The sequence below is a fragment of the Melospiza georgiana genome, chromosome 18 (genome assembly GCF_028018845.1).
Source record: "Melospiza georgiana isolate bMelGeo1 chromosome 18, bMelGeo1.pri, whole genome shotgun sequence".
Lineage (NCBI taxonomy): Eukaryota > Metazoa > Chordata > Aves > Passeriformes > Passerellidae > Melospiza > Melospiza georgiana.
The window spans coordinates 11,191,421-11,211,814 of NC_080447.1; the positions used below are offsets into that span (position 1 = coordinate 11,191,421).

At 38.0% G+C, this 20,394-nt stretch overlaps 2 protein-coding genes across 2 annotated transcripts in view; one reads left to right on the forward strand and one right to left on the reverse strand.

Moving 5' to 3' along the window:
• Window positions 1–16,638, forward strand: part of GNAZ (G protein subunit alpha z) — a 49,768-nt gene extending 33,130 nt beyond the window's left edge. Inside the window, exon 3 of the mRNA XM_058037130.1 lies at window positions 14,561–16,638. Coding sequence (XP_057893113.1) covers window positions 14,561–14,905 — 345 coding nt within the window. The 3' untranslated portion in view covers window positions 14,906–16,638. The remainder of the gene's footprint in view (window positions 1–14,560) is intronic.
• RSPH14 (radial spoke head 14 homolog) overlaps window positions 1–20,394 on the reverse strand; it is a 72,446-nt gene that overhangs the window by 49,630 nt on the left and 2,422 nt on the right. The window contains exon 4 of the mRNA XM_058037131.1: window positions 20,123–20,241. Coding sequence (XP_057893114.1) covers window positions 20,123–20,241 — 119 coding nt within the window. The remainder of the gene's footprint in view (window positions 1–20,122; window positions 20,242–20,394) is intronic.

Below are 20,394 nucleotides of genomic sequence, written 5' to 3' on the forward strand. Positions count from 1 at the left end.
TACAACATTCTTGACTTCCATTGTTAAAAGGGGCACTATTTTGACATATTGAAGTGTTTATTTTCATGGACTTATATTTTAAGTATACTTTTATTCTTGGAAAATGAAAACCACACCAAGTCTCTATGCAGTAAATGTTCCATCAGCAAGTTTTTAAATTCTACATCTATTTACTGTTTATTTTTCATAAATTTTTCAAAGCTGCCTTTATATTACATACTGTACTCCATTCTCCTTAAGGATCAATGTACTGCATTGGAATCTGCCCATACAATGGTCTTTTAAGGACTAGAGTTTATATTTTGAATCATAAAAACAGATTTCCTAGAATATAAATGCTTATTTATATTACTAGAATAATTTTAGTAGTGCTAAAGTTAAATCTCTATAATGAATAAACAATCAAAATAATTAGTCTGAATAAGATTAATTAATAAAAATACAGATAAGTCCGTGTATTTCCTGCTTCCAGTTAGATTTTCTAAGATTAAAAGAATATTGAGGTTTTAAAGTTGTTTTAGAATATTCAATGTACTCAAGAGCTCAAATCTATGAGAGCCTTTTTAAAGGGTTAAATTTAAATTTTGTATCAAAAATTCTACTGGCAGTAACTGAAAGGAATTAACAGCTTTATACGGGTAAGATTTTAAAATTTAATTAAATAGTTTGGAGTTGTGCAATATTTTTTTCAGTTAACAAAAGTAATTCTGTAAGCTTAAATCATCTTCTCTTTCCCTGAGAAAGGGTTCAACTTCTAATAGCAAAATCTTAGCAGCATTTTATTTTGCATTGTTTGGGAAATCTTGCATTCCATTGCTGCCTTCTCTGCAGGTCAGGTTTGTCCTGCCTATCCCTTCTCCTACCAGTGTGAGGAATTTATTCTGGGCCTGTTCTCTCCAGAATGCATTCGCTTACACACATGATCGTTTACAGACAAGAACCCTAAATTTGACTGCCTGCTTCAGCAATACAGCATCTGTCATTTAAACCATCTCTTTATCCCTTTTTATGAATATTTTAATGCCAAGAATATAAGCACACTTCTGTGCTATTTCCATGGAAACCTGAAGAGGGACTTGGAACGAATGCAGTGGAAAGCAGAAGTTGGAGGAGAAGGAATCTCGGGTTCTCTCTGTGCTTAGGACAGATTCAGGAGTCACTGGACCAAAATGATTTTCTGTTATAACTGGGTACAAAATTAATTACAGTATTTCTGACCTAATATTTAAACTCTAAGTTGAAAATAGGAAAGCAGTACACAACCCAAGAGCTTTTTCCCTTTTAAAGGACTAAATAGAAAATCAGTCTACACTTCCTTAAGAAATCTGAGAAATGGACAAGTGAGAAGCAGCCTTGCAAATAAATGAAATCCCTTCCAGCCTGCAAAAGCTGGTAACTTGGTTAGTTTTCTCCTTGTTTCCTCTGTTATAAGTAATTCTCAGAATGTCCCTTTCTTGATTCAATCCTAGATCCATTAATTAAGAGTCCTCCAACCAGACAGGAGTTGTTTTACAGAGACAACACTAGAAGTTGATTTGTTGCAAAAGACATCAGGCAGGCTGCCAAGGCTGCTGCATTGGTACTCACATGGAGTAAACATTAAAATAAAAAAATTTAGTATTAAAAAAAAGTTAGTAAACATTTAAAAAAAAAAGTAGTTCTGTACTATCAGAAACAATCAAATGTTCAAATAGCTTCTCTTTTTCCCTTCCCTGTTGCTCTGTTCTGTCATCCAACTTGCCATTACTCCACCAGCACTTCCTGTGATTCCCCCTGTGATCCCACAACATGGGAATGTTTTTGCAATAAGGCAATAATGCTGCTCCTGTTGTCTCCTGAGAGAGAGTCCCAGGAGACACCTCCTTGTGTAACTCAGTCTCAGCACATCTGACACCCCTCTTGATCTCAGCTATCAATTTCAGCTGGAATTATTACATGGCAAGATAAAACAAATGATGTGAAGTGTTAAATGTATGGAATCCTACAGTTTAAGGAAAAATAATCTGCTCTCACTGTAATTCACACACACAATCAACAAGAAAATTTGGTGATGGATGTACAAAAGGCACAGCCCTATCTTCTAGCACTGCAAATTCTAGGATTAAAGTACAAGAGCTTTTCCCCAGTGTAGGAGAGAAGGAATTTTAGAGTAATACAAGAGGATCCATTTAGAAGCAGCCACAGCCAAGATTCTTTCTCAGATTCTTTCTCTGATACCTAGAGAGACCCTTAAATACACCAAAATGACTCTTAGTGCACTACACTAGTCATGAGGAAGCTGGGGACAGAAGGCAATAAATCTGCCTTTCTGCAAATGGTGAGATGTATGGTGATTTTAAAGAAAGGATTCATTTGCAGGGAAAAAATATTTTTGACCATTATTACAAAAGAAAAACAATTAAGAATTTCATTATTTTAACAAGATCTTTATGTTTCAGATGGCACAGCCAGGGTCTCAGAGGTGATGAGGTTTTTTCCTAATTCCTTTGCACGTTTGAATTATTTTAAACGGTGCAAATTTCTGTGCTAATATGAATGGTACAAACCATTATTATGGAGATCTGCTCAGCCTCTAATGGTACAAAATTATATAAGCACTGTTTCTCATCTGGAATGTACAAGTCAGAGGAGGAAACAGCACTGGAAGAGTGAGGAGGTTGGGAGTAAGTTTGAATTGTGAAGCATTGTGGGTTGAGGATGAGGTGGAGAGGAATTTAAGTGCTCTGGTGCAATCAAATAATCAAGAGTTAGCAAATGGGAGAATGTTGTTGTAACCTTATTTTGGCTGGCTTGTTTGTGTATATTTTGATTCCAACTTTATATTGATGATGGGTTTTTTCCACAGATTTTATGCCTCTTTCAATGAATGCAATGATTTTTCTGTGATTAATGGGGGCTCGTGTGATAGATAAGACTGTCAGCTGCAGGAACACTGCCATCATCTCTAGCAGAGGGAGGAAAATGTGAAATGAATGGAACACAGGGTTACAGGAAAGCAGAAGGTTAATGTGGCTAAAGCAGTGGAACACTACTGAAAATCTGTACTAGAACCTGGCATAGGTCCACGTTCCTTTTTAGTTCCAAATGTGTTTATTAAATGACAATTTTATTAGGTAATCCCACATTCTTCCTTACTTTTCTCAAAGGAACCTAATTGGAGATGCTGTGATTTGATTTATAGTAGGTCTGATTATTCAGACCTACTGATATTTTGATATACTGATATTTTGAAAAACCTATTAATCTTTGTTAAATAATTAAAATATGTGCTGAAAACTTATGTTCTAGAAAATTAGATTGGGTGTCTAGAATTACTGGGTTCCTTCTAACTATAATTTCTCATTGTATAGATTGTTTCTTCCCTATAATTTCTCATTGTATAGATTGTTTAATTCCCTATTTATAAGTTCCTTTCAACAGCACCTCTTGATCTGACAACATGCTGTGGAAACAAATGTAGTCAATGAAATATTCAGATACAATAATTATAAGCTTGAGAAGAAACCAGTAATTCTGGTTTTTGAGCAGTTCATAAACAGCAAGTCTATAGTAAAGCATGAAGCTATAAATTGAGTTGTGACTCTAAAGATAAATACTGACTACCACAGGACATTGTCCATCTTGCAATTTGAATGAGACAGCTCAGTGAAGAGAAAATGTGTTCCTGTAACCTGAGACCACAACATCAGAGGGTTTGGGGTTTTCTTAAATATAGTCCTAATGCAACAAAATTATTTTTGCTTCTTTGTCTGTAGCCCAACAGATTAGAATTTCCATCTCAAATATGAGAGAAGCATTTTCACAGCATACATCTCCATTTCTTTCATTCTTCTTCAATTGCTCTGAAATAACTTCATAGAAATTATCTCTTGAAATTGATTTGTTCTGAATCCCACTAATGTTCCTTAAAACCAAGAATTTATTGAAAGTGAAGACCAGATTCTCCATGCTGGTTTTGCACTCTTAGTACTTTTCTCAGCTTAGGCAAAAAAGGCCAAGATCAGACCCAGATTCAGACCCTCTGCTTGAGGCTCTTTGCAGTTTCCCTTCAGCTTTCCTCCTCTTGCCTTTTCATTCCTGACTCTGAACACTGACCTTTGTTCCCCTCAGCCTTTGTTTCTTCCAGGTTAGTAGGAGGCAACTCAGAACCCCCACAATGGGAAGAACTTTGTTAGAATTACAGGCAAGGGTGCTAAAAATGCCCACTTGCTCCTGCTACCTTAATCTTGCAACATGGACAGGCTACAAAGGGAATGCAGTTGTTCCCACAAGAGCTCTTGCTGTGCTAAACTCTGTAAGCATCCTACCCAAAATATCTTCAAAGGTGCAATAAAACAAGAAGCCAGTCTCCTGCAAGAATTTCAGCTGCTGTGAGGGGAAGATGCTTCCCTCTCCACATCTCCCACAGTCTGAGAAATGGTCTCAGGATTTGTGAGATTTTTTTCCCCTGCAGTGAATTTCTCAGTATAAAGGGCCATTTACCTTTCTTGTGGATAATAGGCTGCTTTATTGTTCAGATACTACTGAAGAATGAAAAAACTGGCCAACTTATTCTGGTGAAAACTGGTTCAGCATCAGTGTGAACCAGTCTCTCTCTCTCTCTCTTTCTTTCTTTCTTTGTCTGTCTGTCTTTCTGTCATTTAAACAATCCAGCATTGGACAATGCAAATTGCTAGAGGTCAGTACTTCTAATGCCAAGAGCTTTGCCTACCTTTCAGTGAGAAACACTCACTGCTTCAAGTGATGGTGAAGTGTGTGAAACAAACTTCTCCTAAGCTGGGCAAGACTAACGGGAAAGGCAAAATTGCCTGGGAACTGAAGTGATTTCACATGGGTTACATAAAGGAGAAATTGTCACCAACAGGGAAATAAACAACTGATTTCTCCCCAAGGATGAGCTGTTCTGACAGCCAAAACACACAGAGCAGCTGTACTAGGTCACAGCCAGTACCTGCAGCACTCTGCGTCTGACTGTGGGCAACTATGGACATTTAGGAAAATTATGGAACAGATCAAGCATACACTGATATTTCCTGCAATTTACCCTCTGAACAGGGGTAACTGAACAGCAGATTGCATCGACATCTCTTTGTTTAAGTGCCCTTTTAATTTAATTGCTTCTTGAACCCAATTGCATTTTTTGACTTTTACTATTATCATTATGATTCTCTAACATCTCATGACAGAGTTTTACATTTAATTATGCACTGTATGGAAGGAATACTTGTCTGCTGTCAGATAAATGAATTTGATGTTTCTTACTTCTTGCATTGTAAGAAATGGTGAAAAACTAATCCACTATTCAACATTTCCATACCATTCATGGTTTTATGAGCTCTGACGTGTTCTCTCGCAGCTATTTATTTTCTCCAGATTGAAAAGAACTAGTTTATTTAAATTCATATGATAGTCATTACATGCTTATGATAATTCCTGCTGGTTTTCTCTGTTTCCTAATGCTACTGTTACAAATGACTCCTCATCTTACATCTTTCATAAAGATCCAGAGAGTTTGAAAGTTGGGCTTGAGTGTGTTGAAATGAAAACCTACTTATTTGATAAGCACTTTTTTCTTTATATCAGATGGGTATTTTCTGCAGAGAAAGGGCATTCACAGGCACGAGATTTTGGAATCTGTCCCCGTGCCATTTAAAAAAGAAATATTAGTTTCCTTTTATGTAGTCAATATATTGTTTTACTTCAATTAGGCAATTGTCAGAAAGCAATATTCACCCTATTAATACCCTTTCCCATCCTGCAATGTATTAGAAAAATGCCCATTTCAAAGAAGGTGCAATGAAAGCATTCTTTCTTTACACAGACAGTATCAGCAAAAGCTTGGATTATGAATAAACTATACAAAAGTAGGTTAGTCAGTGGCCTGAAAGAGTGGATAAACATTTCTCTTTTCACTTGTGCATTCCTGTGTAGTTCTCTTGCAGATTTCTGCACTATTTCAATACCTTAAGGGCTATTGCAAGGACCAGAGAGCATCAAAGAAAAGAAAAGAGTAAACCCTGGATGTTCCAGAAAGGCCACAACTCCATTCATTAACTATTTCCTTTTCATCCTGCCTCAACAACAGGACAGTGACTCTTTCCATCAAAGGACAGCCCTTGGGCTTGAATTCATCTCTTTGGGAGGCAAAGTTTGAGACCTGCTCAGAACTGTGTGTGTGTGTATAGTTATTTATGCATCAACTATAAATATGTTTTTACATTGCATGGAATTACAGAAATGTAGGCTGGATGTGATCCCTAAAGGTCTGGACTACTGCCAACAGTAAATCAGGCCAGCTATGGCTTTATCAGTTCGTTGAGTGAAAATCCTCTATGGATGTAGATTTCACAAAACCCAGCAAATTGTTGCAGAGCTCTGCTGGTCTTCTAGAGAAAATCTAACATCTAATCTGAACCTCCCAAACTTCAAATATTCATTTCTGCTTATTCTTTGTTCTAATACTGCTGGGAAGAGTTCTGTATCACTTTTACTACAGGTAACTGTAGGCTGTCACCCTTTGGCCTCCTGTTTGCCAGCCCAAACAAGCTCAGCTCCCTCAGCCTCTCCTTGAAGGTCACTGCAGAGTTAAGTTCTGTCTCCTGGGTAGATGCAGACTGGAAATTAGGATGACGTTATTAACTATGAAGGTGGTGAGGCCCTGGGACAGGTTGTCTGGAGAAGCTGTGGGTGCCCCATTCCTGGAAGGGTCCAAGGCTAGGTTGGATGGGGCTCTGAGCAATCTGGTCTAGCAGAGTGTCCCTGCCATGGCAGGAGCTGGACTAGGTGACCGTAAAGGTCCCTTTCAACCTAAACCATTCTGTGATTCTGACAATGTCTAGACACAGAAGGCTGACAGAAGTTTAAGGGTCTCAAACAAGGACAGTGAAGCCCTGGACCACTTTATGTGTAAAACTTTGCACTATTTCAGTTGTATGGAATATATGCTTGAAATGTTCCTTTTGCCCTTGAGCTAAGCAAGCAATCCAAAGACCTGGAAGAAAACAAAACCAAAAATCCCACCCCACTTGAAAACACCGAGTAAGTGTTGAAAGCAAATGATTATTACCAGGAATAGAAAAGCTGGACTCTATTACCATATAAAAACCTCAATCTCAGGATAAAACATCCAGGTATTTACAATTGAAATATGGATTTTAATGACACTTTGAATATATTTTCAAGAACTATGACATTTTTAATGAATATGCTTTTATCAAGAAAATGTTTTAAGCTAGTTTTTTGCTAACCTCCAGAAATATGCAGCTTGCCTGGGATACTGTACAATGCTTAAAAAACTCCACCCCCCAAAGCAAACATAGGTATTGTATGCTGTAAATTTACTTAGAATGACACGAAGATCCTCATTTGTACTCTGGAAATCTTAATTTGCTGGCACTGTGAAAGACCCTGGAGATGTATTTTTCTATGTCCTTTGTGGAATGTTTGCCCTCTTAGTACTGCTTGTGCCCCAAAATGATCCCAGAGGAGCAGAGCACATACACTCATAAGGCAGCAGCCAGAGGCTTCTGTAAAAATGAAACTTGGCTGACTTTGGGGCAGTAAAAGCAGAGTGTTAACAATTGTTTGCTGAGCAACTGAAACACACCAAGCTCTCCCTTAGGGATAAAAACCAAGCTACCTGCCCATTTTGTGACTCTCTTGGGTTCTTTTACTGCAGGCCTGGCAGCACTGCCCTGGCTGGACACTGGCTGGGAAATGTGTAGGTTTTATTCTGCTGGCCCATTGGGACATTAAGTTTCTTTTGTCAGCTGCAGCAGCATTACTTTTGCCAATCTATCCCTATTACTGCTTCCCAGAAATGTTGACTTGTGTGGCTGTTCTGTCAGGCACAGGACCAATACTGACTGCCCCATACTTCTATTTTCTTGATCATACCTTTTTCTAGGACTTACCTCTGGACTTGCAATTCTCTTATGGGTAATGATAAATATAACACCTATCACATGCCCATTTTGTCACTTCTAAATATAATTTTCCTTACTTAAAAGTACTTCAGCTTACTTAAAAGATATGTATTGCCAGTTACAAGCAATAAATCAGTCTATGAGTATTTCTCCATTTTTATTGTGCCCCTTTTCTTGTTTGTAGAACAGACTTTAATACTCTGGCCAGACATACAGGAGTAGCCTTTATCTGGATCTTCTAGCATTTCTATGGAATTATGATAGTCCCACCCTTTCTGAACTTTGAATTCAGTAATCTTCTCCACTGTTCTTCTAAGAGTTTCCTATATATCCTTTCTTTAAATTCCCTTTCATTTACAGGTGCTAGCAGAAGCACTTGTTGTCCTGCTCCTTTGCTTGGAAATCCCCTGGCTCAAAAATCTAATCCTCCAGTCAGGAAATTTAATCAAACTTCTTTCTCAGCTCAGCTTCCTTTACTACAACCATAGCTTGGTGTCAGACTGTACTTAGTAGGATTAACAATTCTGCATTGTTTCTGATCTAGGAATATAAAATAGTTTTGATAGATAGTATTGAAGATTGCTTTACCCCAGTCTGTCACTGGCACGAGTGTTACTCATATGTAACAACTACACACCAATGTTTCACTGAGCATGCACTCCTAAGACATGACTTGCTGCAGGCCTGAGAAGTGTCAGGGATTAATTTTCCAAAACAAATGTTGAGGACTCCGTTAAAGTAATATTCCCAATTTAATCTGCTTTGTCTGGTTTAGTCCACAGTAAGCCTTAGTAACACTGCAGGGTTTTCTCAGTCACAGAGAACATACATGATGAAATATTCATGATGTTGTTCATTGTCATCCCATACAATAGCCAAGCCTAAAGGTCCTCTTGTAATTCTCATTCACAGTGCCAGATTCAGTTATCATCTACAGAGTCCTATGTACAGACAATAGCAATATTCAACAGGAAACCACCATGGGACACAGTAGGCTGCACTCCCACTTTATAAGGTTTATTTTCCCTTGCTTCGCTGAATAAGAGGTATCAAAGTCTGACTAGTGCCTCCTCTACCAGTTCTACATTTGCATGTAAAAACTCTAAGTATGAACAATTACAGGACATTACCTTTAAAATAAAGAAGAATTCATTTGGTAGCTTACAAATTTTGTTTGCTAACGTATAGTTTCCTCCTGATTGAGAATGAATCTGATTTAAAAAAAAACTCAGACTTGTTTCATGCTTAATAAATTTTTTTTGCCTTCACAATATATATAGATATCTCCTATCAAAATCACACAAAATTTCTTCAGGGCTCCACTTCATAATACATATGTTTCTCAGCCTTCTATAAGCTCATTTCACAGCAGAGATTCAATATTCCTACAATATAAAATCTTTTACCATCCCTTTCAATTTCCCTTCATTGTGGTGGTATAAACCAACATGCTATGTTAGATTTTCACCTTTTTACAGTTCCCAGCCCTCCCATCTGCAGGACACTGAAAGGCATTTTGGAAGGAAGGACATAAATAGATGGCATGTGCATGCATGGATCTGTGTGATAGGTGCTACATTGACATTGCTGCTTTTAATTAGCTCGAGTTCCTTCCTGTTTTGTTTACAACGTGACTGAGCAGGATTTCCTGCAGTGGTTTCAGACCAAGGTAATAAATTGTTTGGGTGATGGGATAATGAGTTTGTCTGCTGGCAGAATAAGTTAAGCTGCTAAGTGTCTTAAGAACACTTCTTAGTGAATTCACAGTGGGACTTACTCTTCTATGTCACCTCTTCTCATTTTGACAGTTTAGAATTCCAACATTTTCCAGGAGAATTTTGGGCTCCTAGGATTGGGAAGAAAAAGTATAGAAACCAAAACCATTTTGTCTAGTCAAATCCTTATTGCTTACCCCATCCCTCCTGGGAGATGCCAAGGCTAGAAACAGATATATACAGGGCAACCCAGGTAAAGAGTTTTATCCCAGTTTAATTCTACCTCAGTGGCATTCTTAATTTCTTTGAGAGGTGTTGGATTAAGTCTATTTACTTCTCTCCAACGGATAGTTTCCTCTTTTGAATTTTCAGATGAAAGAAATTTTTAAAAACTCATTAAATTACTGTAATATTTTCCCATTTTGTCCAGCAGCCACCTGAGCATATACATTTTTGTAGAAGTCTTCTTCCTTTGAACAAAAGATGAATCATACAATAGTTTTGTGTGCCTCTTACCCAGCACTCAGTCAGGACTGCCTGACTGCTACACAGGAAGGACATTTCAAGTAGCACTCATTGTAGGCTTTTTTACAAGAAAAGAGTGTCTCTTTGTATTCACCCAAAGCTATCACTTGCTTTCTGTATTTTTGTTTGTGAAATTATTCTGTTTTCCCTGTGCCTTTACTCAAGCATAGTTTGAATTCCTGAACTACTTTGACTTTGAGTGTCCTGGGCAATGGTATTTCCTTCATTTGTTTTGTAGACTGTCCTTCTTTCAGAATGGATTCCTTTTTTATTTTGTCTATTAAACTTAAGGAAAAACATGCAACTGATTCAATTACCTTTTTACCCCACTGTCCCTTCTTCAAATACTTTAGCTACATCTGCTTTCTTCAGAAGATTTTAAGTCATGGATCTCTAAAGAAGATATTTGAAATAGAGTTTCATGCCATTTTGTGAAATAGCTCATAGCTACCAGCACATGCTAAATGTCAGCCACCATTGCAAGGAAAGCCTCTGCAGGAAAATGGCAATAGCTTCCACTGGTTATTCCAAGATTTACTGACATTTAAAGATTTTCTAACTTTTCTAGAAAGTAAATATTACTATTTCTGCACAAATTTTATTCATTATTGTTTATGGCTTACACAAGAAAAAAATTATTTGGTTTTGTTAGGGTTTTCAAATCCCCAAGTGCATACCAGTTTTAAAATAATGACGATGAAAGAGATATAATGACTGGAAGATGAAGTCCTTAAGCTTTTAATACAAATGGCAGTTGATTCCCCTATTTGTGATAGTTTCTCTCTTCATAATTTTTCATTTTTAATTTCAAAGCTCTCCCAGCTGTGACTAGAAAGCTTTAATGTGAAAGCTGAAAGGAGATACTACATTACAATTTGGCTCCATTTACAAACTCTGTTCTTTTAATTACTTGCTATCTTGATAACTGGGTCTTCCCTTTTGAAAATGCTTACTTGTTCAGAACTCTTTCCTGCTAAGCACACCTCTACTGTTCCACAGGATGACCAGGGATGCTTGTGCCTCTGCAAACTATTGCAAGCATAAAAGCAGCCATCTGTTCCTTAGCATGTTCTTTCCCTTAAGCAACCAATTCCTTGTTCTTATGCTCAGAGAAGAATTTGCAATTAGCCCCCAACAAGGCCATCTGGGTAAGGCATTGGCATTATCTTGCTTTTACCCCAGCTTGTGTATAATTATAAAATTACAGCAGCACATTTTTTTCTGACCACCTGGCTACGTACTCCCTTCAGGATTCCAGAACTGGAAAAGACACTGCAGAGAAGAATGCCTATCATTATTTTACTGTTTTATGACACCTTTGGGAGTCATACAACAATTTCTTCTATTTTTATTATAATAAGCCACAACCCTCTCATGTTCATTTTCCCTATGATATGTAAAGTAGTTTTACAATATTGTCAAAAGCAGAAATGAGCCTGTTTTGCTGGGAGTAGATGAGTGGGTATAGTGTGTATGTTTAGTATCAGCCTTGACCTTAGAACTGTGGATTTATCACTTAAGATATGGCAAGAAATCATGTGGGATGAGGAGATGGAGCAGTGCTGGCGAGAAGGACTCAGGGATGCTGCTGGGTGAGGGCTGGCCCTGCCCTGTGTGCAGGGACACAGAAACCTCCCTGTGCTGTGCTGGGCTGAGCCCCAGTGTGGGCAGCAGGGGAGGGGGGGATTCTGCCCCACTGAGGTGAGACCCCACCTGCAGAGCTGCCCCAGCCCTGGGGTCCCAGCACAGGAAGAACAGAGTGAGTCCAGAGCTGGAGTGAGTCCAGAGGAGGGCCACCACGTTGATTTGTAGGATGGAGCACCTCTCCTATAAGCAAAGGCTGAGAAAAATTGGATTGTTCAGCCTGGAGAAGACAAGGGTTAGGGGTGACCTCACTGTGGTGTTCCAGTACAGAAAGATGGAGAGAGACTAAATACAAAGGCCTGCAGTGACAGGACAAGGGGGAATGGCTTCAAACTGGAGAACAGTAGATTCAGATAAGGTATTAATAAGAAACTCTTCCCTGTGAGAGTAGGGAGACACTGGTACAGGTTGCCCAGAGAATCTTTGGATGCCTGGAAGAGTTCAAGGCCAGGTGTCCATGGCCATGGCAGGAGATGTGGATCTACATGGTACTTAACCTCCCTTCCAGCCTGAACCACTGTATGACTGTAAGATTTCAAGACCTGGGTTTTCCTTTCTGATACATTTCCTCATTGTTCATTGATACATTTTCCTTCTTTGGTTATTAAAATCATGACCTGGATTTGGGGGGGTTCATTTCCCAAGGTATATCACACATTTATACCATGCAACCACAGCCTAGCACTGGCATAGTATCACCTGCATCTTTGTTGGAAATGATTCTTGGTTGGCTTATTTGCTTTTTAACTGAAAGAAATGGTATTCAGTTTAGTTAAGGATATTATGATTTCCAGATGTTGAGCCAATATTAAAATATTACATTGAAGAAGAAATTTCTTAGGTGTCAAGATCAACAATTTACTAATATTTTCTTTACATCCCACAAGAGATCACCAAGTTTACAATAATTTAAAACTGTCTGTCCTCTTGTACATGTTCATAACATCTCCCAGTTTATAGAAGGGTTTAACTCTCTGCTTTTGTCCTTGGATTACAGATTCCAATGGAGGATTTGGTAGCAGAGAGACAGTGTTGTGATTCACTACAAAATACAGTAATGAACACAAACCTCTTAAAATGCAATATCCTGTTGGTATGATTGTTCTGAGAGTTGGCCAAAAACCTATATTAGCTCTAAAAGATTTTTTTCAGACTATTAGTAGCGAAAACATTTAGACTGAGATAAAAATTTCTTGCTTGGTTATTTATCACCTACAAAATCAGGAAAGGAAATCTGGACTATTTGAAAACAGATCTATGATGTTTCAGGGGATTATCTGCTGTGTATTTGCATGGTGAAAAGAAATGCATAAACATATGTTTTTATACCTATAAATCTGTTGATATTTAAACTAGGCTGGAGTGTCAGATGACCCCACCTTACAAAGGAAGAAGAAAACAAACAGCCCCAAATCAGAATGTCTGGCTGAGCTTGTGTTTCAGTGTGCCCCCAGAGGCTGGTGAGTCAGCCCTGCCCCTGGCTGCCGCGGCAGTGCCAGCCTTGCCGGCGCTCCCGGGGCTGTGGGAGTGACCAGCAATGCCACCAGCCCTGGCTCTCACTGCAAACACAGAGCTACAGCAGAGCCTCCATGGAACTCACAGAACACACAATGGAGTTCTGAACAACACCCTCAGCAAATGAAAAGGAGGAATAACACAAAGTGAGGGAAGTATAAGAGGTAATTTGAAAAGCTTATGTAAATCAGTCTGCTCCTATTTCAGCAACTATGCATTTTTAAGAGGCATCTTTTCAGTGTACAGCTTTAGTGCAACAATAATGAACAAAACTGTTGCAGATTTCCTTTGAAATAATAACAATACAATATATTTCATTTCCAAATAAAACAACATAAAAAGTAAATTTTAAATAAACTATATTTTCATATAATTTTTGTGTAATAAACAGTGCATGATTATTCTCTCTTCCTCTCACCAGGTGACTCTGCTGAAGTCAAGGGAGATGCACAAGACATAACTGATAAAAATTTCAGGAGAATTTAGAATTTATATTAGAAATATTTTGTTCTATTAAAAGCCAAAGTCATCCTCTTTCCTCCACTGTTTGTTCCTTCCAAACTGGAGAACTGGCCAGAATACTTCACAGTTAAACAACAACAAAAATGCCCAGACTGATTATTTTCATGCCCTCTGAACACAAGCCAGACAAATGGAACACATACATATTTGCAAATAGTCTTGTAAACCAAATATACCCTTGGTTTTTGATATCCCAAATCCCTGCTGCTCACTTACCCTGGATCACTCCCATGACTCATGATGTATGCATAACATTTTCTGAAACCTAAGCAGGCTGGAAAAATATTGACCTTACCAAAAATGCATGATTAAGACATTTTCTGTATCTACTTTTGACAATAGTTGAGTGATACTTCTTTTAATAATCTATAATATTTTCTATTCAAAACATTGCATTTATTTACACCTACTTATAGGTGTAAACCAAGCAATAAACACAGCCTCCCGAGAGTTTGGTACCATGGACAGCTCCAGCTGCATCAGTGTAAATGTCACAGAGGCAGCAATACCCAGGAACATTCAAGACAACTGCTGATTTTTAACAGACCTTTCTTCTTTCAGTCTATAGCAGCATTGGATTTTAATTTCCAAACATAATTGTGGTGGTCATGCTCAATTGTTCTTAAATGGAGTTCACCTGCTCAGGGCAGCAGCCAGAGCTGTGAGCTTCCCACAGTTCCACTATTGCTGACACTGTTGTTTCCTCCCCTACAGAGTCGAATGGCAGAAAGTTTGCGTCTGTTTGATTCCATCTGCAACAACAACTGGTTTATCAACACTTCCCTCATTCTTTTTTTGAATAAGAAAGATCTGCTGGCAGAAAAAATCCGACGCATCCCCTTAACAGTCTGCTTTCCTGAATACAAAGGCCAAAACACGTACGAGGAGGCAGCAGTCTACATCCAACGCCAGTTTGAGGACTTGAATCGCAACAAGGAGACCAAGGAGATCTACTCACACTTCACCTGTGCCACTGATACCAGTAACATCCAGTTTGTGTTTGATGCAGTGACAGATGTCATCATTCAGAACAATCTCAAATACATTGGCCTCTGCTAAGAATCCTTGGGTTTAATCTGTTTTCCTGGAGTGATATAAAAGGGGCTAACTTCTTCCACTTCAGTGGAAAAAGATTGGGCAATGCTTAATAGCCCAAGGAGAGAAAACGGGGAAATCTGATATATGAACACAGTTCCTCTTATACCCCTTAACCTGCTACATAATTTTCCCCAAATCTATGTTCTGGAGAGTGAGAGCCTCCTCTCCAAGAAAACCAAACACCCCCAGTGAAAAAACCCCAACCAAAAAATCAAAAACCCCAAACAAAAACAAAAAAAATATTGAGGCCAAACTCTGTGGAGATGTTTCACCACAGTCACTGCACTTTTATTCCATTTGTCTCATTCCATTTCCTACAGTGGGAGTGTTATCATGTTCTGTGTAAGAAATGACTCATCATCCAGTTGTCCTAAAATTTTATTGACATAAAAATATAAATCTGGTGAGTGACAGATGAACTTGTTTGGAGGGTGGGGAGCAGAATGCTTGTGTTTGGGAGAAAAGCTAGTTCAAACCAGAAGCTACTACTGAATGAGAGAGTTTAAGCAAAATACTACTTAAATCTGTAGAGAGTGGGCATGCACCCACACTATTGGTATCCACAGTCAAGAGTATGTACACATCCATCCTGTATGCACATGCACATGATCTCAGCATATACTATGTATACACCTCTGCTTTACTTTCCTGTTTCTCATGGACACCTTGCCTATTAAAGGAATTGTTGGTGCGCAACTGTTTTGTGAGTTCCTAACTGACTAGCAGCTCTTTCTGCTCTTTCTGGCTTCAAATATGCAGCAAAACTACATGAAATGAATCTTTGAATAGGCCAAATCAAGGTCGGTGTTTCTTCTACTGTTAAGGAGTTTTATACATCAAAAGTCTTCTTTTACATCTTTTTTTGCCAAATCTTGTGGTGTTTCATGAAAAACCAAATTATATTTAAGAAGTAGGTTAGTGTTCCTTTTTTAATACAGATTAAAAAAATAAATCACAAAGCAATTTTTTAAATTATTGTTGTAGTGTCTGGATTGCTGAATGTGAAAGTTGCCAACGGACAATTCTGTTCCACTGCTCCAAATACCTTCTGGGTATCGTAATATTCTAACAGATTTCCCAAGAAGCAGGAGCCATGGAGATTGTGTAGTGTATAACCTCAAAAGTCTTTTTTTGTTGGTTTTTAAAATTATTTTTAAAATGTGATGTGTTATTAGAAGGTTAAAGATGAGCGATATGAACAATAACTAAATGTCTTGTTATTTCAATTTAATAATTTAAATTATTTACAGTTTAGTGAAGTTAAGGAAACTGAAGAGATGCAATCCTCAGCTCCAGGTTTCATCTCATAAAGAAACACTACTGGATGGAGTAACATTCCTGCAAAAGTTTGAATGCATAAGAAGCTCTGTGGGACTACACTGGAAAATCTCACATGGATTATATAGACCTAAGTCTTTGGTCAGTTGGTTCTTTCCCCTGCCATAGAAAAGACTTCTTAAAGACATCAGTGTAAAGTTGGTGTGTAAATAAATGTTTGATAACTGTAAAGCACATAGTACACAGAGACACAGACACACATGCACACTGGAAAATCACCTTCTACTTTTGTTCCCCTTATGTACTATGATTAGTGCAAGAAATCTCAGCCAAGGGCTCTAAGAAAATTAAAACAAAATGGTTAATAACATCAACATTTAAATTGTCCACTTCAAAAATAAATAATTCAAATGATACTGAATGTGTCTATAGTGTGTTCATTAAGTAGTGTTACGACAGTTAACCGATTGGATAATGCTTGTGAAGTTTCCCTAATTTTGAACAAGATATTTTATCCCTGTATTGAGGACATGGGGTCCCTTTAAGCATTTCCTGCTAACTGTAACACCTGAAGAGCAAAGGCAAAAGAGCAAATGAGGCTGGGCCTTCAAGGTATAAAGGCACAGAGATCTGTCTGTCATGGCACACAGTGAGGTTTTAGGTCTCACTTGTAGAGAGGAGCTGCTGCCTGCTTGGGATGTTTGCACTCAGGCTGCTTGGCTTGGCAAGTTTACTAAGATCTGTATTCAGTAATTGCTAGTACAAGCTCCTCTAAACTTTGTTTACTATAAATTGCTATCATTTACTGGGGAAATTGTGCAGTATTTCTAGTCTAATTTGCTTTTTTACATGTAATATCCAATTATTAGCCAGCTGAATTGTGGAAAAGGTGGGAAGTGAGTCAGGGCTCCCTTTCCCAATGAATGGCCTGTTAGATGTTGTGTCTCCTTCACCTCTTTCCCTCACTGGACTGTGGCCTATTCAGATCAGTGAAAGAAGAGACAAGAAAAGGCCAGCATTCATTACAGCACAGCTTCCAGGTAAGAAAGCTTGATAAAACCAAAAGTGGAGTCAATTATCAGGAGGGTAACAGACACTTTATATTAAAAACAAAATCTTTATTCAACTAAGAAGGTCTTTCTACCATAAGTATTAGAGATAGTGAGGTGGACAACCTAGAACATTTTAACAAAGGCCCAAGGGGATTTCTAAAGGAGAGCAGCCAGTTCCAGTCCCCATTAAGTGAAAGTTATCTTGGAAAGGAGAAATGAAAGTAAAGCACCACCTGTGCTCCTACTTGACTTAAAATCAGAGGCATGGGGAGGAACAAATAAGTAAATAATTATGTTTAAATAATCAGGTCACATAATCATGCTTTCTGAATAGCAATTTCTTGCTATTAACTCTCTAATAATTTAATTCCTATGATGTTTTTGATTTTAGCATTCTGAGTAATTCATGGTTACTCTACTTTCCCTCTGAAGAATTCAAGATGTTAAAATAAATTGTTTTATACAGAGTTTTCTTTACAAAAAATTCTGATTGTATGAGAAAACTGAGGCATAGCTAAGTTAGAACTAAAAAATCTGTTGGCTGAAGACAGGTGCTGAAATTAAATCCCTTGACTCTTAGTCATCCACCTGGATAAATCATGCAATAAATTTGCATCTATTTTCTCAGTTCTCAGGTTTATCAGTGATGCAGTGCACTGCCACCTGAAAGAGCTGCATTAATACAGCTGGGATTTCACTTCACCTGGGCAACAATGACATTCACAGAAGAGATGTCCCATCTGCTGCAGTAAGAATGCCATCTGTCCTTTCAGCATTTGCACTCCATACAGCAAAACAAGTTTTGAAGGGAAAAGGTATTCTTAAAGAGTCCTTATCCACACATTCAATTAGTTATGATTTTTCAAGAGTGAAAGAGTGGAGACACTGAGAGTCAGCAGTGTAGGAGAAATATTATCTCTTGGGCTCTTCCCAAACAGAGGTTTGGGCAAGCTTAAAAATCCATCATCCCATCCATTCCACCTCAATTTTTGCCTAAAAGCATGAAGTATCCATAAATGACAGGAGAGGTAATGGGTAAGATTATTAAACCTTTCCAGTGTTAACCACACCAAAATGAAAGATATTTTTTCCTAGAACTATTTTTGCAGTTGCTATTTCCAAGGTCATTTATCATTACATAACACCCTTTCACTAACATTATCAAGTATTATATATGTCAAGTAATTGTTTTTATAAAGAGAGGAAGTTTTGCTATTAATTTCTTTAATGTTCCTAATTTTCTCCTCCTGCTGGCCCTTCTCTCTCTTCTATCCTCTACTGAACATATATATCTATCTATTTTTGTCTCTCTTCTGCCCATTATTTTTTTCATTAAGTTGTTTTTCCTTCTGGAAATGTTACTCCTCAGTGGTCTCCCAGTCTTTTGGTTGTCCTACCTTTTGGTTTTTAACTATCCCACAGTTCCTGGAAGATACTGGTACACATCTTAAATTTTGGAATCAAAAAATACTCTGTAAGTGGATTTGCTCAAAATAACCACATTTTCCTAAATGACTCCTTTTTGGAGAAAGCCCAGGTGGCCTGGCATAGAGCTAGCTGGAGTCACTGACCTCCTCCCAGCTAAAACAGCCACACTTCATGCCAAGGGCATGTCCAGCTTCTGTTCCTTTTTGTCTAGCACCGAGCACGTTGCTTTATTGGCCCTGCAAATTTCCTCAGCTCTGGAGAGCAGCACAAATGGAGCTTGGAGGGCTGCAGAGCTGCTGACCTCCTGAGCCAAGGTACACCTGTTACCCTAGGACAACATCCTACCTCATTTTCTGGATGGGAGCTGTAAAGTGAATGCAAGGAGCAAAACAGTTTCTTGGCTAGCTGGAAAAGGCTGAATTACCAAGCAGAGACTATTTCTGTACCTGTAATATGTCAAATGAATTACGTCAGGCCTTGTGACTCTTACTACTTATAGGAAAATATTTGTGCTTATCCTTGATTCTTCCCCAAGTTGTCTCATAGCAGAAAGTTTTGCACCTTTTTGTTTTCCTTTTAAATTGCCCTCTGTATTGAGTCCATTCTACACTGACACAATTCTGCTCCAGGATTTATCTTCCTGCTCTTAAATACAGGCATATGTATTTTTATAGATACATTATATTTTTAATCTAAACAAACAGAATACATGACTCAAAAAAACCCACCTTTTCCACTAATTACTCAGAGCTGCTTTTACAGACTTTTCCATACTGATGTTCACAAAGTTGTTTAGCCCAACATATTAATATCCTTCATGTGAATGGAATTATTGAAGACTTCCAAAAGGATGGCTTCCATGTAAAAATACATCTTTAGATTTTTTAGAATTCATGTACAGTTAGCAAGGCTCTAAGCATTCATTTAATTCTTTTCAAGCATCAGTAATGAAACTGAATTTCTCAGACAATATACTTTGCTATGAATTTAAACAGCATGGTTTTTTAACTGAACATTTCTACTGACTTTCAGTTACAATTTTATTTTAAAAATTGTAATTTTTATCAACTGGAAGAAAAGTTTAAGACTAATGTTCAGATGAAAACACTTATGAAACTAATGCACTGTGATGAACAGATGATCCACACCTTGAATAGAAGGGAAAAAGTAAAATTTTGATGCAAGATTCTGAAATACCAATTCAAGCATGCAGTGCACTGTATCTTGAGCAGGTTGCCTTAACTTGCATAAAACCTAAGTTAACTAACGAAAATGAAGATGAGCAAAAATAGACGAGATACTTCTTTTAAATGTGAGTTTCAAGGGAAATGGAATAAATTAAATCTGGAGCATAGGTGAATTTACCTGATTTCCTCTCTGTGTTGTCTACTTGAATACTGAACTGCTTAAAGCCTCCTACCTTCAGGTAATCTTGCCAGCATGTCAAAGACCTGATGGGTGTTCTTCCGACAGATATCCACCGGATCATCCAGGAGCCCAGCCAGGGCAGAGATGACTCCCCTTCGTATGAGCCCTTCCCTAGAAACAACAATGGAGGGCAGATCTAACACAACATAATAAAACTTGTATCTGTTTGAGATATTTAATCCTCAGATGACTCCCCTTCGTATGAGCCCTTCCCTAGAAACAACAATGGAGGACTCATTTAACACAACATAATAAAACTTGCAT